This window comes from Carcharhinus amblyrhynchos, chromosome 7, assembly GCF_965287045.1.
Source record: "Carcharhinus amblyrhynchos chromosome 7, sCarAmb.v2.hapA, whole genome shotgun sequence".
Taxonomy (NCBI): Eukaryota; Metazoa; Chordata; class Chondrichthyes; order Carcharhiniformes; family Carcharhinidae; genus Carcharhinus; species Carcharhinus amblyrhynchos.
The window spans coordinates 126,438,727-126,453,129 of record NC_137330.1 but is presented as its reverse complement, the minus strand read 5'-3'; the positions used below and the strand labels follow the sequence as shown (position 1 = coordinate 126,453,129).

The window sequence follows — 14,403 nt, the reverse complement described above, 5'->3', positions numbered from 1 at the left end:
TGTTCTCCTTGTATATTGCCATGCTGCCACTTCTGATACAGTAGAACAAAGCAAATACACCATGCCATTTCTTGACTAGTCTGCAGCATATCTCTCCCAATTTTAGGAACAAATCACTTTTCACGGTCTTTGCGGAGTCAACATGGCTGGGTATGCTGCTGTCACTTCCTGTGCCTATGCTGGCGCTAGGTCTACTTTTACTTCCTGCAGATTCATTTGTCCCCAACCACCCAGGGGCCTGAGTAGCCACAGAGCCCTCTGGAGTGACCATAGTGCCAGGTCTACGATAGTGGAAATCTGTCATGAAGTGATTCTTCCTACTTTTGATATATGCCTGAAGGCAGAGAATTCCATGCTCTGGGGGTTTGACTGAGCTAACTGTGGGATTCCTCCCTCAGTCTTAAAGATATGCTGTCTAAGTACATTTATCCGAACAGGGGCCGGACTGTGGTGACTAGGGGAATTTCACAGTAACTTCATTGCAGTGTAGTGTAAGCCTTACTTGTGACTAATAAATACATTTTACTTTTTTCTTTACTTTAGCTATGCATATTTCATTTATTTGTGTCACATGTAGGCTTACATTACAATGAAATTACTGAAAATCTCCTAATCACCACATTCCAATGCATGTTCGTGTTCACTGAGGGAGAATATAGCATGGCGAATGCACTTAACAAACAACCTGTGGGAGGTAACTGGAGCACACGGGGCAGGCAGACATGGGAGAACGTGCAAACTGCGCACAGACAGTGATCAAGCCGGGAATTGAACCCAGGTCCCTGGCACTGTGAGGCAGCAATGTTAACCACTATGCCTACTATTACTTTAAATGCTACTTTAAATATGCTCATTTGCCTTACACTCTTTCTGGCAAATAGAGTCTAATGTGAGAAAATATCAAATTGTCCAATTTGGCAGGAAGAATAATAAAGAAGCATATTCTTATCTGAGATGTAGAGGGATCTGTGTGCCCCAGTGTATGAATCAAAGAAGATTAGAATGCAGGCACTGCAAGGAATTACAAAACCTCATGGAATATTATCAATTATTGTGAGAGGAATTAAATAGAAAAGTAGGGTGGTTATATAATTATATAGGGCACTGCTGAGATAATATCCAGTTCACACCATTAGAAAGGGATCAGGACAATCGCAAACTATTTTGCTTCAGGCGCGAAACTGATTTTTAGGCTCACATGTAATTTCTCCAGATTGCCGCCCCCTTAGAATTTTTTAGGAAAATTCCACCCTTAGTCTCACCTATATGATTGCATCAAACCTTCCAACTTTTATATTCCATTCTCTTTACAATAAACAATAACATCCTATTTGCCTCTCTAATCATTTGCTTTATCTGATACTAGCATAATGAGATGAGAGGCTTTTCATTCTCTTCTTCACAGTCAGTAATACCTATTTGCCAAATTTTATGAAAATATCTTTGTCAATTCTAGTCAATTTTCAATATTTGCTCAAGTAAAAATGGTTGTACTATTCAATTTGGCCAACTTTGGGGTATGAGTCACCGTTAAATGTTATCAATAAATTAAACGGTCCCTTCATTGGAACATACCTCTGAAAATAGTCCTCACATGTCTGATAGACCTTGTCATGAAAAACACCCATTGTTGCCACAAGTTGGGTTTTCACCTCGTTTGAGCAAGCAATATAGAAACCAGAAAGGAAATAATTAGAGACAGCAACCAATGCCTCTCTGGGCCAGCGACTGAACCAATCCATTGTGCATCCAGAGATCAGACCAGGGAACTTCAGTGCACGTGATCGAAACTTTTCACCAACCTAGCATCAAAACAAACATAACAGTTAGCTGAGAAATATACATACAAAACTCAAGTCATCCTACCATGATGATACTCAGAGACAAAAACAAAAAGAAGTTTATACCTCCTTTAATACAACTGCTTCTGTTTGTTTCACATTAGTGAGTTCCCCAATCACATTCTCGTAACACTCTAAAGACCAGAACTTTATTCAAGGGAGTGGGGGAGACAGAAAATGGGAAAGTGCAGGCCAGCTAGCCGAATAGCTGTTGTTAGTAGCTATTATTAAAGAAGTTAGAGCAAGGCACTTGGATAAACTCGACTTAATCCAGTACAGTCAACATGTCTATGTGAAAGGTAAATCATGTTTAAACAACTTATTAGAGTTCTTTGAGGAAGAAACATGTGCTGTGGATAACTGAAACTGGTGGATGCATTGCACTCAGATTTCAAGAAGGCATTTGATAAAGTGACACATCAAATTTTATTGTGGAGAATAAAAGTGCATATTATAAGTTGTATATTGGCATAGTTGGAACACTGGCTGACTAACAGGAAGCAGAATGTAGGCATAATAGGTCTTTCTTGTATCCCATGAGCCTTAACCTTTTCTACCAGCCTACCGTGAGAGACTTTGTCAAATGCCTCGCTGAAACCCATATAGATGACATCAACAGCTCGTCCATCGTCAACCGTTTTTGTCACCTCCTCAAAAAATTTTACGAAAGTGGAATTGAAAACGAGAGGATAAAGGTTTGAGGTGAGAGGGAAAGATTTAAAAGGTACCTAAGGGACAACTTCTTCACATAAAGGGCGGTGTTTATAGCAATGAGCTGCCAGAGAAAGTGGCTGAGACAGGTACAATAGCAACATTTAAGAAGCATTTGGATAAGTAAATGGATGGAAAAGGATTAGGGGGAGATGGGCCAAGCACAGACAATTGGGACTAGCTGGGAGGGCGCCATGGGTTGGGTCAATGGGTCTGTTTCCATACTGTATTGCTCTCTGGCTCTCTGACTCGATGTGACCAATAATGGCACTTGATTAAAATGGATTAATCACAAATCAAAATCAAACATTCTTGCACCGATACAGTTTAACGTCTGTGGTAGGTAAAATGTTAGAATCCGTCATTAAGGAGGAAATTGCGAGGCATCTTGAAGGGAATTGCTTGATAGGGCGGACGCAACACGGTTTCATTAAAGGGAAGTCGTGTCTGACAAATTTACTGGAGTTCTATGAGGATGTGTCTAGGGCAGTGGATAGAGGAGAGCCGGTGGATGTGGTCTTTCTGGATTTTCAGAAGGCGTTTGACAAGGTACCTCACAAGAGGTTATTGCAGAAGGTCAGGGGACATGGAGTTGGGGGTAGGGTGTTAGCGTGGATAGAGGATTGGTTGTCAAATAGGAGGCAGAGAGTGGGGGTCAATGGGTGCTATTCGGATTGGCGGTTGGTGACTAGTGGGGTGCCCCAGGGGTCGGTGCTGGGGCCTCAGCTATTTACCATTTATATAGATGATCTGGAGGAGGGAACCGAGTGTATGGTGTCGAAATTTGCTGATGACACCAAGATTGGGGGAAAGGCAAATTGTGCGGAGGGTGTGGAGAGTCTGCAGAAGGATCTAGATAGGCTGACGAATGGGCCAGGAAATGGCAAATGGAATTTAATGTTGGCAAGTGTGAGGTGGTCCACTTTGGTAGGAAGAATGGTAGGAAGGACTATTACTTACGGGGCGAAAAACTGCAGCAGGCGACGGTGCAGAGGGACCTCGGGGTCCTTGTGCATGAGTCGCAAAAACCCAGCTTGCAGGTGCAGCAGGTGGTCAGGAAGGCGAATGGGATGCTGGCCTTCATAGCGAGGGGGATTGAATATAAAAGTAGGGAGGTCTTGCTGCAGCTGTATAGGGCATTGGTGAGGCCGCAGCTGGAGTACTGTGTGCAGTTTTGGGCGCCGCACCTGCGCAAGGATATTTTGGCCCTGGAGGGAGTGCAGAGGAGGTTTACTAGGCTGATACCGGAGTTGAGGGGATTGAGCTATGAGGAGAGGCTGAATAAACTAGGCTTGTACTCGTTAGAGTTTAGAAGAATGAGGGGAGATCTCATTGAGACGTATAAGATGATGAATGGGATGGATAGGATAGAGGTGGAGAGACTCTTCCCGCTCAAAAAAGACAGTAGGACTAGGGGGCACAGCCTCAAGATAAAGGGGGGGCGGTTTAGAACGGAGTTGAGGAGGAACTTCTTCACTCAAAGGGTGGTGAATCTCTGGAATTCTCTGCCCGTTGAAGTGGTGGAGGCTGCCTCGCTAAATATTTTTAAGAAGCGGGTTGATGGGTTCTTGATAAGAGAGGGGATTAAGGGTTATGGGGAGAGGGCGGGAAAGTGGAACTGAGCCACAACAGATCAGCCATGATCTTATTGAATGGCGGGGCAGGCTCGAAGGGCTAGATGGCCTACTCCTGCTCCTATTTCATATGTTCTTATGTTCTTATATAGAAATTCTTGTTAGACAGATAACAAAACTAAAACCATAACTAACCGGAGAAAAACAAAGAACAACATGAAGATGTTTCCTGGCTCTTTTTATGAAATATTCATATAGATTGTCAAAAGTGGGAGGGGTACGAGGTGTTTCTTTTTTCATTGGTGCAATCAGCGATTGAGTAATCTCATCAAGTTCATCCCGAGCAAATAAGTTTGATACCTATCAAAAGACACCAGACAACAATTTAAATATGTAATATTTTAAGTCTGTTAATGTCTGCAACCTTAATCTGTTCAGATACTTTATTCCCATTGATATACATTTATTGCTCCTGGTCCTGTTATACAGTTGAGGACTCAGCACAACACTTGTTACAGTATGACAATCTGAAACTGAACAATTTATCCTGTCTGTTTTCTTTCAAGGAACAAGAACAAAGAAAATTACAGCACAGAAACAGGCCCTTTGGCCCACCAAGCCTGTACCGATTATGATGCCCAACTGAACAAAAATCCCCTACCCTTCATGGGACCATATCCCTCCACTCCCATCCTATTCATTATCAGTTAGCCAACTGTATAGCAATGCTAATAGATTAAGCCCAACATCACTTACCTTGTGCTAAAATAATTTATGTGACAGTCCAAAGCAGATTGAGAGGACAGAGGTCACAGAATCCAAAATGGTTGGAGAGGAGAGAAGACGAGAGGTCAAAACAGATCAAGAGGAGAGAGAACTGAGAGATCAAAGTAGATTGAGAAGAGAGAGGACTGAGAGAACATAAGAACATAAGAAATAGGAGCAGGAGTAGGCCACCTAGCCCTTCGAGCCTGCCCCGCGATTCAATAAGATCATGGCTGATCTGTAGTGGCTGACTTCCATTTTCCCGCTTTCTCCCCATAACCCTTAATACCCTTGCCTATCAAAAACCTATCTACCCGCGTCTTAAATATATTTAGCGAGGTAGCCTCCACCACTTCAACGGGCAGAGAATTCCAGAGATTCACCACCCTTTGAGTGAAGAAGTTCCTCCTCAACTCTGTTCTAAACTGCACCCCACTTACCTTGAGGCTGTGCCCCCTAGTCCTGCTGTCCTTTCTGAGCGGGAAGAATCTCTCTACCTCTTCCCTATCCATCCCCTTCATTATCTTATACGTCTCTATAAGATCCCCCCTCATTCTTCTAAACTCCAACGAGTACAGACCAGTCTATTCAGTCTCTCTTCATAGTCTAACCCCCTCATCTCCGGTATCAGCCTAGTGAACCTCCTCTGCACTCCCTCCAAGGCCAAAATATCCTTGTACAAGTGCAGCGACCAAAACTGCACACAGTACTCCAGCTGCGGCCTCACCAGTGCCCTGTACAATTGCAGCAAGACCTCCCTGCTTTTATATTCTATCCCCCACGCTATAAAGGCCAACATCCCATTCGCCTTCTTGATCACCTGCTGCACCTGCAACTGGGTTTTTGCGACTCATGCACAAGGACCCCCAGGTCCCTCTGCACCGTAGCATGTTGCAGCTTTTCGCCCTTTAACTGGGAATCCCTCCTACGATTATTCCTTGCCAAAGTGGATAACCTCACACTTGCTAACATTGTACTCCATCTGCCAGGTCCTCGCTCAATTGCTTAGCCTATCCAGATCCCTCTGCAGACTTTCCACAGCCTCCGCACAATCTGCTTTTCCACCAATCTTGGTGTCATCAGCAAATTTTGTCACCCTACACTCAGCCCCCTCCTCCAGATCATCTATATAAATGGTAAATAGTTGAGGCCCCAGCATTGATTCCTGTGGCACTCCACTAGTCACCAACTGCCAATCAGAATAGATCAAAGCAGATTGAGAAGAAAGAGGCCTGAGAGTTCAAAACAGACTGAGAGCGGAGAGGTCTGAGAGATCAAAAATGATAGAGTGGAGAGAGGACTGAGAGGTCAAAACAGATCGAGAGGAGAGAAGACTGAGAGTTCAAAATACGACAGGAGAGAGGTCTGAGAGATGAAAACAGATCAAGTGGAGAAAGGATTGAGAGTTCATAACAGATCGAGAGGTGGGAGGACTCAGAGATCAAAACAGATCGACAAGAGAAAGGTCAGAGAGATCAAAACAAATGGAGAGGAGGGAGGGCTGAGGAGGTCAAAAAAGATCAAAAGGAGGGAGGTCTAAGAGATCAAAACAGGTTAAGAGGAGAGAGGTCTGAGGTCAAAGCTGATGAGGAGGAGAGAGGTCTGAGCATTCAAAAAGATTGAGAGACGAGAGGTCAGAGAATCAAAACAAATCGAGAAGAGAGAGGTCTGAGAGATCAGAACAAATCGAGAGGAGAGAGGTCAGAGAGATCAAAACAGATAGAGAGGAGAGAGGAAAGAGAGATCAAAACAAATCGAGAGGAGAGAGGACTGAGAGATCAAAACAGATTGAGAGGAGAGAGATCAGAAAGATCAAAATAGATCGAGAGAAGAGAGGTCTGAAAGTTCAAAATAGATCGAGAGGAGAGAGGTCTGAGAGATCAAAACAAATCGAGAGGAGAGAGCAGTGAGAGATCAAAACAGATCGAGAGGAGAGGGATCAGAAAGATCAAAATAGATTGAGAGAAGAGAGGTCTGAAAGTTCAAAATAGATCGAGAGGAGAGAGGTCTGAGAGATCAAAACAAATCGAGAGGAGAGAGGAGTGAGAGATCAAAACAAATCGAGAGGAGAGAGGTCAGAGAGAGCAAAAGAGATCGAGAGGAGAGAGGACTGAGAGATCAAAACAGATCGAGAGGAGAGAGGTCAGAGAGATCAAAACAGATCGAGAGGAGAGAGGTCAGAGAGATCAAAACAGATCGAGAGGAGAGAGGACTGAGAGATCAAAACAAAGAGAGAGGAGAGAGGACTGAGAGATCAAAACAGATCGAGAGGAGCGAGGTGAGAGAGATCAAAACAAAGAGAGAGGAGAGAGGATTGAGAGATCAAAACAGATCGAGAGGAGAGAGGAATGAGAGATCAAAACAGATCGAGAGGAGAGAGGACTGAGAGATCAAAACAAATCGAGAGGAGAGAGGTCAGAGAGATCAAAACAGATCGAGAGGAGAGAGGACTGAGAGATCAAAATAGATCGAGAGGAGAGAGGACTGAGAGATCAAAACAGATGGAGAGGAGAGAGGTCAGAGAGATGAAAACAAAGAGAGAGGAGAGAGGACTGAGAGATCAAAATAGACCGAGAGGAGAGAGGTCTGAGAGATCAAAATAGATCGAGAGGAGAGAGGACTGAGAGATCAAAACAGATCGAGAGGAGAGAGGACTGAGAGATCAAAACAGATCGAGAGGAGAGAGGTCAGAGAGATCAAACCAGATCGAGAGGAGGGAGGTCTGAGAGATCAAAACAGATCGAGAGGAGAGAGGTCTGAGAGATCAAAACAGATCAAGAGGAGAGAGGTCAGAAAGATCAAAATAGGTCGAGAGAAGAGAGGTCTGAAAGATCAAAACAGATCGAGAGGAGAAAGGACTGAGAGATCAAAATAGATCGAGAGGTGAGAGGACCGAGAGATCAAAACAAATCGAGAGGAGAGAGGACTGAGAAATCAAAACAGATCGAGAAGAGAGAGGTCAGAGAGATCAAAACAGATCGAGAGGACAGAGGTCAGAGAGATCAAAACAAAGAGAGAGGAGACAGGTCAGAGAGATCAAAACAAAGAGAGAGGAGAGAGGTCGGAGAGATCAAAACAGATCGAGAGGAGAGAGGACAGAGAGATTAAAACAGATCGAGAGGAGAAAGGACTGAGAGATCAAAACAGATCGAGAGGAGATAGGACTGAGAGATCAAAACAAATCGAGAGGAGAGAGGTCAGAGATCAAAAGAGATCGAGAGGAGAGAGGACTGAGAGATCAAAACAGATCGAGAGGAAAGAGGACTGAGAGATCAAAACAGATCGAGAGGAAAGAGGACTGAGAGATCAAAACAGATCGAGAGGACAGAGGACCGAGAGATCAAAACAAATCGAGAGGAGAGAGGACTGAGAGATCAAAACAGATCCAGAGGAGAGAGGACAGTGAGATCAAAACAGATCGAGAGGAGAGAGGACTGAGAGATCAAAACAGATCGAGAGGAGAGAGGACTGAGAGATCAAAACAGATCGAGAGGAGATAGGTCAGAGATCAAAATAGATCGAGAGGAGAGAGGACTGAGAGATCAAAACAGATCGAGAGGAGAGAGGTCTGAGAGATCAAAACAGATCGAGAGGAGAGAGGACTGAGAGATCAAAACAGATCGAGAGGAGAGAGGACTGAGAGATCAAAACAGATCGAGAGGAGAGAGGACTGAGAGATCAAAACAGATCGAGAGGAGAGAGGACTGAGAGATCAAAACAGATCGAGAGGAGAGAGGAGTGAGAGATCAAAACAGATCGAGAGGAGAGAGGACTGAGAGATCAAAACAGATCGAGAGGAGAGAGGACTGAGAGATCAAAGCAGATCGAGAGGAGAGAGGTCAGAGATCAAAACAAATTGAGAGGAGAGAGGACTGAGTGATCAAAGCAGATCGAGAGGAGAGAGGACTGAGAGATCCAAAAAAATCGAGAGGAGAGAGGTCAGAGATCAAAACAAATCGAGAGGAGAGAGGTCTGAGAGATCAAAACAAAGAGAGAGGAGAAAGCACTGAGAGATCAAAACAGATCGAGAGGAGAGAGGACTGAGAGATCAAAACAGATGGAGAGGAGAGAGGTCAGAGAGATGAAAACAAAGAGAGAGGAGAGAGGACTGAGAGATCAAAATAGACCGAGAGGAGAGAGGTCTGAGAGATCAAAATAGATCGAGAGGAGAGAGGACTGAGAGATCAAAACAGATCGAGAGGAGAGAGGACTGAGAGATCAAAACAGATCGAGAGGAGAGAGGTCAGAGAGATCAAACCAGATCGAGAGGAGGGAGGTCTGAGAGATCAAAACAGATCGAGAGGAGAGAGGTCTGAGAGATCAAAACAGATCAAGAGGAGAGAGGTCAGAAAGATCAAAATAGGTCGAGAGAAGAGAGGTCTGAAAGATCAAAACAGATCGAGAGGAGAAAGGACTGAGAGATCAAAATAGATCGAGAGGTGAGAGGACCGAGAGATCAAAACAAATCGAGAGGAGAGAGGACTGAGAAATCAAAACAGATCGAGAGGAGAGAGGTCAGAGAGATCAAAACAGATCGAGAGGACAGAGGTCAGAGAGATCAAAACAAAGAGAGAGGAGAGAGGTCAGAGAGATCAAAACAAAGAGAGAGGAGAGAGGTCGGAGAGATCAAAACAGATCGAGAGGAGAGAGGACAGAGAGATTAAAACAGATCGAGAGGAGAAAGGACTGAGAGATCAAAACAGATCGAGAGGAGATAGGACTGAGAGATCAAAACAAATCGAGAGGAGAGAGGTCAGAGATCAAAAGAGATCGAGAGGAGAGAGGACTGAGAGATCAAAACAGATCGAGAGGAAAGAGGACTGAGAGATCAAAACAGATCGAGAGGAGAGAGGACTGAGAGATCAAAACAGATCGAGAGGAAAGAGGACTGAGAGATCAAAACAGATCGAGAGGAGAGAGGACTGAGAGATCAAAACAGATCGAGAGGACAGAGGACTGAGAGATCAAAACAGATCGAGAGGAGAGAGGACTGAGAGATCAAAACAGATCCAGAGGAGAGAGGACAGTGAGATCAAAACAGATCGAGAGGAGAGAGGACTGAGAGATCAAAACAGATCGAGAGGAGAGAGGACTGAGAGATCAAAACAGATCGAGAGGAGATAGGTCAGAGATCAAAATAGATCGAGAGGAGAGAGGACTGAGAGATCAAAACAGATCGAGAGGAGAGAGGTCTGAGAGATCAAAACAGATCGAGAGGAGAGAGGACTGAGAGATCAAAACAGATCGAGAGGAGAGAGGACTGAGAGATCAAAACAGATCGAGAGGAGAGAGGACTGAGAGATCAAAACAGATCGAGAGGAGAGAGGACTGAGAGATCAAAACAGATCGAGAGGAGAGAGGAGTGAGAGATCAAAACAGATCGAGAGGAGAGAGGACTGAGAGATCAAAACAGATCGAGAGGAGAGAGGACTGAGAGATCAAAGCAGATCGAGAGGAGAGAGGTCAGAGATCAAAACAAATCGAGAGGAGAGAGGACTGAGTGATCAAAGCAGATCGAGAGGAGAGAGGACTGAGAGATCAAAACAGATCGAGAGGAGAGAGGACTGAGAGATCCAAAAAAATCGAGAGGAGAGAGGTCAGAGCTCAAAACAAATCGAGAGGAGAGAGGTCTGAGAGATCAAAACAAAGAGAGAGGAGAAAGCACTGAGAGATCAAAACAGATCGAGAGGAGAGAGGACTGAGAGATCAAAACAGATCGAGAGGAGAGAGGACTGAGAGATCAAAACATATCGAGAGGAGAGAGGTCAGAGAGATCAAAACAGATCGAGAGGAGCTAGGTCAGACAGATCAAAAATGATCGAGAGGAGAGAGGACTGAGAGATCAAAAGAAATCGAGAGGAGAGAGGACTGAGAGATCAAAACAGATCGAAGGGAGAGAGGACTGAGAGATCAAAACAGATCGAGAGGAGGGAGGACTGAGAGATCAAAACAGGTCGAGAGGAGAGAGGACTGAGAGATCAAAACAAATCGAGAGGAGAGAGGACTGAGAGATCAAAACAAATCGAGAGGAGAGAAGACTGAGAGATCAAAACAAATCGTGAGGAGAGAGGACTGAGAGATCAAAACAACTCGAGAGGAGAGACGTCAGAGATCAAAATAGATCGAGAGGAGAGAGGACTGAGAGATCAAAACAAATCGAGAGGAGAGAGGTCAGAGAGATCAAAACAGATCGAGAGGAGAGAGGTCTGAGAGATCAAAACAGATCGAGAGGAGAGAGGACTGAGAGATCAAAACAGATCGAGAGGAGAGAGTTCTGAGAGAACATAAGAACATAAGAAATAGGAGCAGGAGTAGGCCATCTAGCCCTTCGAGCCTGCCCCGCCATTCAATAAGATCATGGCTGATCTGTTGTGGCTCAGTTCCACTTTCCCGCCCTCTCCCCATAACCCTTAATCCCTTCTCTTATCAAAAACCCATCAACCCGCTTCTTAAAAATATTTAGCGAGGCAGCCTCCACCACTTCAACGGGCAGAGAATTCCAGAGATTCACCACCCTTTGAGTGAAGAAATTCCTCCTCAACTCCGTTCTAAACCGCCTCCCCTTTATCTTGAGGCTGTGCCCCCTAGTCCTACTGTCTTTTTTGAGCGGGAAGAGTCTCTCCACCTCTATCCTATCCATCCCATTCATCATCTTATACGTCTCAATGAGATCTCCCCTCATTCTTCTAAACTCTAACGAGTACAAGCCTAGTTTATTCAGCCTCTCCTCATAGCTCAATCCCCTCAACTCCGGTATCAGCCTAGTAAACCTCCTCTGCACTCCCTCCAGGGCCAAAATATCCTTGCGCAGGTGCGGCGCCCAAAACTGCACACAGTACTCCAGCTGCGGCCTCACCAGTGCCCTATACAGCTGCAGCAAGACCTCCCTACTTTTATATTCAATCCCCCTCGCTATGAAGGCCAGCATCCCATTCGCCTTCCTGACCACCTGCTGCACCTGCAAGCTGGGTTTTTGCGATTCATGCACAAGGACCCCGAGGTCCCTCTGCACCGTCGCCTGCTGCAGTTTTTCGCCACGTAAGTAATAGTCCTTCCTACCATTCTTCCTACCAAAGTGGACCACCTCACACTTGCCAACATTAAATTCCATTTGCCATTTCCTGGCCCATTCGCCCAGCCTATCTAGATCCTTCTGCAGACTCTCCACACCCTCCGCACAATTTGCCGTTCCCCCAATCTTGGTGTCATCAGCAAATTTCGACACCCTGCACTCGGTTCCCTCCTCCAGATCATCTATATAAATGGTAAATAGCTGAGGCCCCAGCACCGACCCCTGGGGCACCCCACTAGTCACCAACCGCCAATCCGAATAGCACCCATTGACCCCCACTCTCTGCCTCCTATTTGACAACCAATCCTCTATCCACGCTAACACCCTACCCCCAACTCCATGTCCCCTGACCTTCTGCAATAACCTCTTGTGAGGTACCTTGTCAAACGCCTTCTGAAAATCCAGAAAGACCACATCCACCGGCTCTCCTCTATCCACTGCCCTAGACACATCCTCATAGAACTCCAGTAAATTTGTCAGACACGACTTCCCTTTAATGAAACCGTGTTGCGTCCGCCCTATCAAGCAATTCCCTTCAAGATGCCTCGCAATTTCCTGCTTAATGATGGATTCTAACATTTTACCTACCACAGACGTTAAACTAACCGGCCTATAATTCCCTGCCTTTTGCCTGGCACCCTTCTTAAACAACGGCGTAACATTAGCCGTTTTCCAATCTTCCGGCACTTCCCCGGAATCCAGCGACGTCTGGAAAATAACCACCAAGGCATCCACTATCACCTCCGCCATTTCTTTCAGATCCCTCGGATGCATTCCATCCGGTCCTGGGGACTTGTCCACAATCAGCCCCTCCAGTCTGTCGAGCACCACCTCTCTAGTAACAGTAATGTCATTAAGACCCTCCATTCCTACCACCTTTCCATCGCTAACACCCGGCAAATTATTCACGTCCTCCTCCGTGAAGACAGAAACAAAAAAGTTATTCAATACCTTAGCCATATCCCCATCCCCTACCACTAGGTCCCCTTTCTCATCCTCTAAAGGACCAACGTTCACCCTAGCCAGCCTCTTCCTTTTTATATATTTATAAAAACTCTTGCTATCCTTTTTTATATTAAGTGCTAGCCCAGCCTCATAGCTTCTCCTACCCTCCTTTATCAACTTCTTTGTCAATCTTTGTTGACATTTAAACCTTTCCCAATCCTCTTCTCGCCCACTGCTCTTAGCTACTCTAAATTCCTCCGCTTTTAATTTAACACTTTCCTTCACCTCCTTCGTTATCCACGGCTTATTACCTCTCTTCCTACAGTCCTTTTTAACCATCGGAATAAATTTCTGCTGAGCACCAAGAAAGATCTCCTTAAAGATCCTCCACTGCTCCTCAGCAGACCTACCTTCCAACACATTCCCCCAGTCCACATTCGCCAATTCCTCTCTCATCCTACCGTACTCCCCTCTATTCAAACAAAGGACGCGTGTCCGGGAACCCACTTTCTCCTCCTCCATCTGCACCAGAAACTCCACCATACAATGATCACTCTCTCCAAGAGGATCCTTCACCGCAAGGTACCTAATTCTACCCGTCTCATTACATAGCACCAGATCCAAGATAGCTCGCTCCCTCGTCGGCTCCAACACACACTGTTCAAGGAAATTATCCCGGCAGCATTCCAAGAACTCCTCCTCGAGCCCACCTCGTCCAACATGGGTCGACCAATCAATGAGCCAAACAAAGAGAGAGGAGAAAGGACTCAGAGATCAAAACAGATCGAGAGGAGAGAGGACTGAGAGATCAAAACAGGTCGAGAGGAGAGAGGACTGAGAGATCAAAACAGGTCGAGAGGAGAGAGGACTGAGACATCATAACAGATTGAGAGGAGAGAACACTGAGAGATCAAAACAGATCGAGTGGAGAGAGGACTGAGTGATCAAAACAGATCGAGAGGAGAGAGGTCTGAGAGATCAAAACAGATCGAGAGGAGAGTGGACTGAGGGATCAAAATTGATCGAGAGGAGAGAGGACTGAGTGATCAAAACAGATCGAGAGGAGAGAGGTCTGAGAGATCAAAACAGATCGAGAGGAAAGAGGACTGAGAGATCAAAACAGATCGAGAGGAGATAGGACTGAGAGATCAAAACAGATCGAGAGGAGAGAGGTCAGAGATCGAAACAGATCGAGAGGAGAGAGGACTGAGAGATCAAAACAAATCGAGAGGAGTGAGGACTGAGAGATCAAAATAGATCGAGAGGAGAGAGGACTGAGAGATCAAAGCACATCGAGGAGAGAGGTCAGAGATCAAAACAAATCGAGAGGAGAGAGGACTGAGAGATCAAAGCAGATCGAGAGGAGAGAGGACTGAGTGATCAAAACAGATCGAGAGGAGAGAGGAGTGAGAGATCAAAACAGATCGAGACGAGAGAGGACTGAGAGATCAAAACAAATCGAGAGGAGAGAAGACTGAGAGATCAAAACAAATCG

General features: G+C 45.4%; 1 protein-coding gene across 1 annotated transcript in view; it reads right to left on the bottom strand.

The window, feature by feature from the left end:
- Positions 1–14,403, bottom strand: part of LOC145345623 (dynein axonemal heavy chain 8-like) — a 1,557,438-nt gene that overhangs the window by 390,863 nt on the left and 1,152,172 nt on the right. Inside the window, exons 66-67 of the mRNA XM_080193457.1 lie at positions 4,322–4,486; positions 1,576–1,802 (exon numbers count right to left, since the gene is read on the bottom strand). Of these exons, the coding sequence (XP_080049583.1) occupies positions 1,576–1,802; positions 4,322–4,486 (392 nt within the window). The remainder of the gene's footprint in view (positions 1–1,575; positions 1,803–4,321; positions 4,487–14,403) is intronic.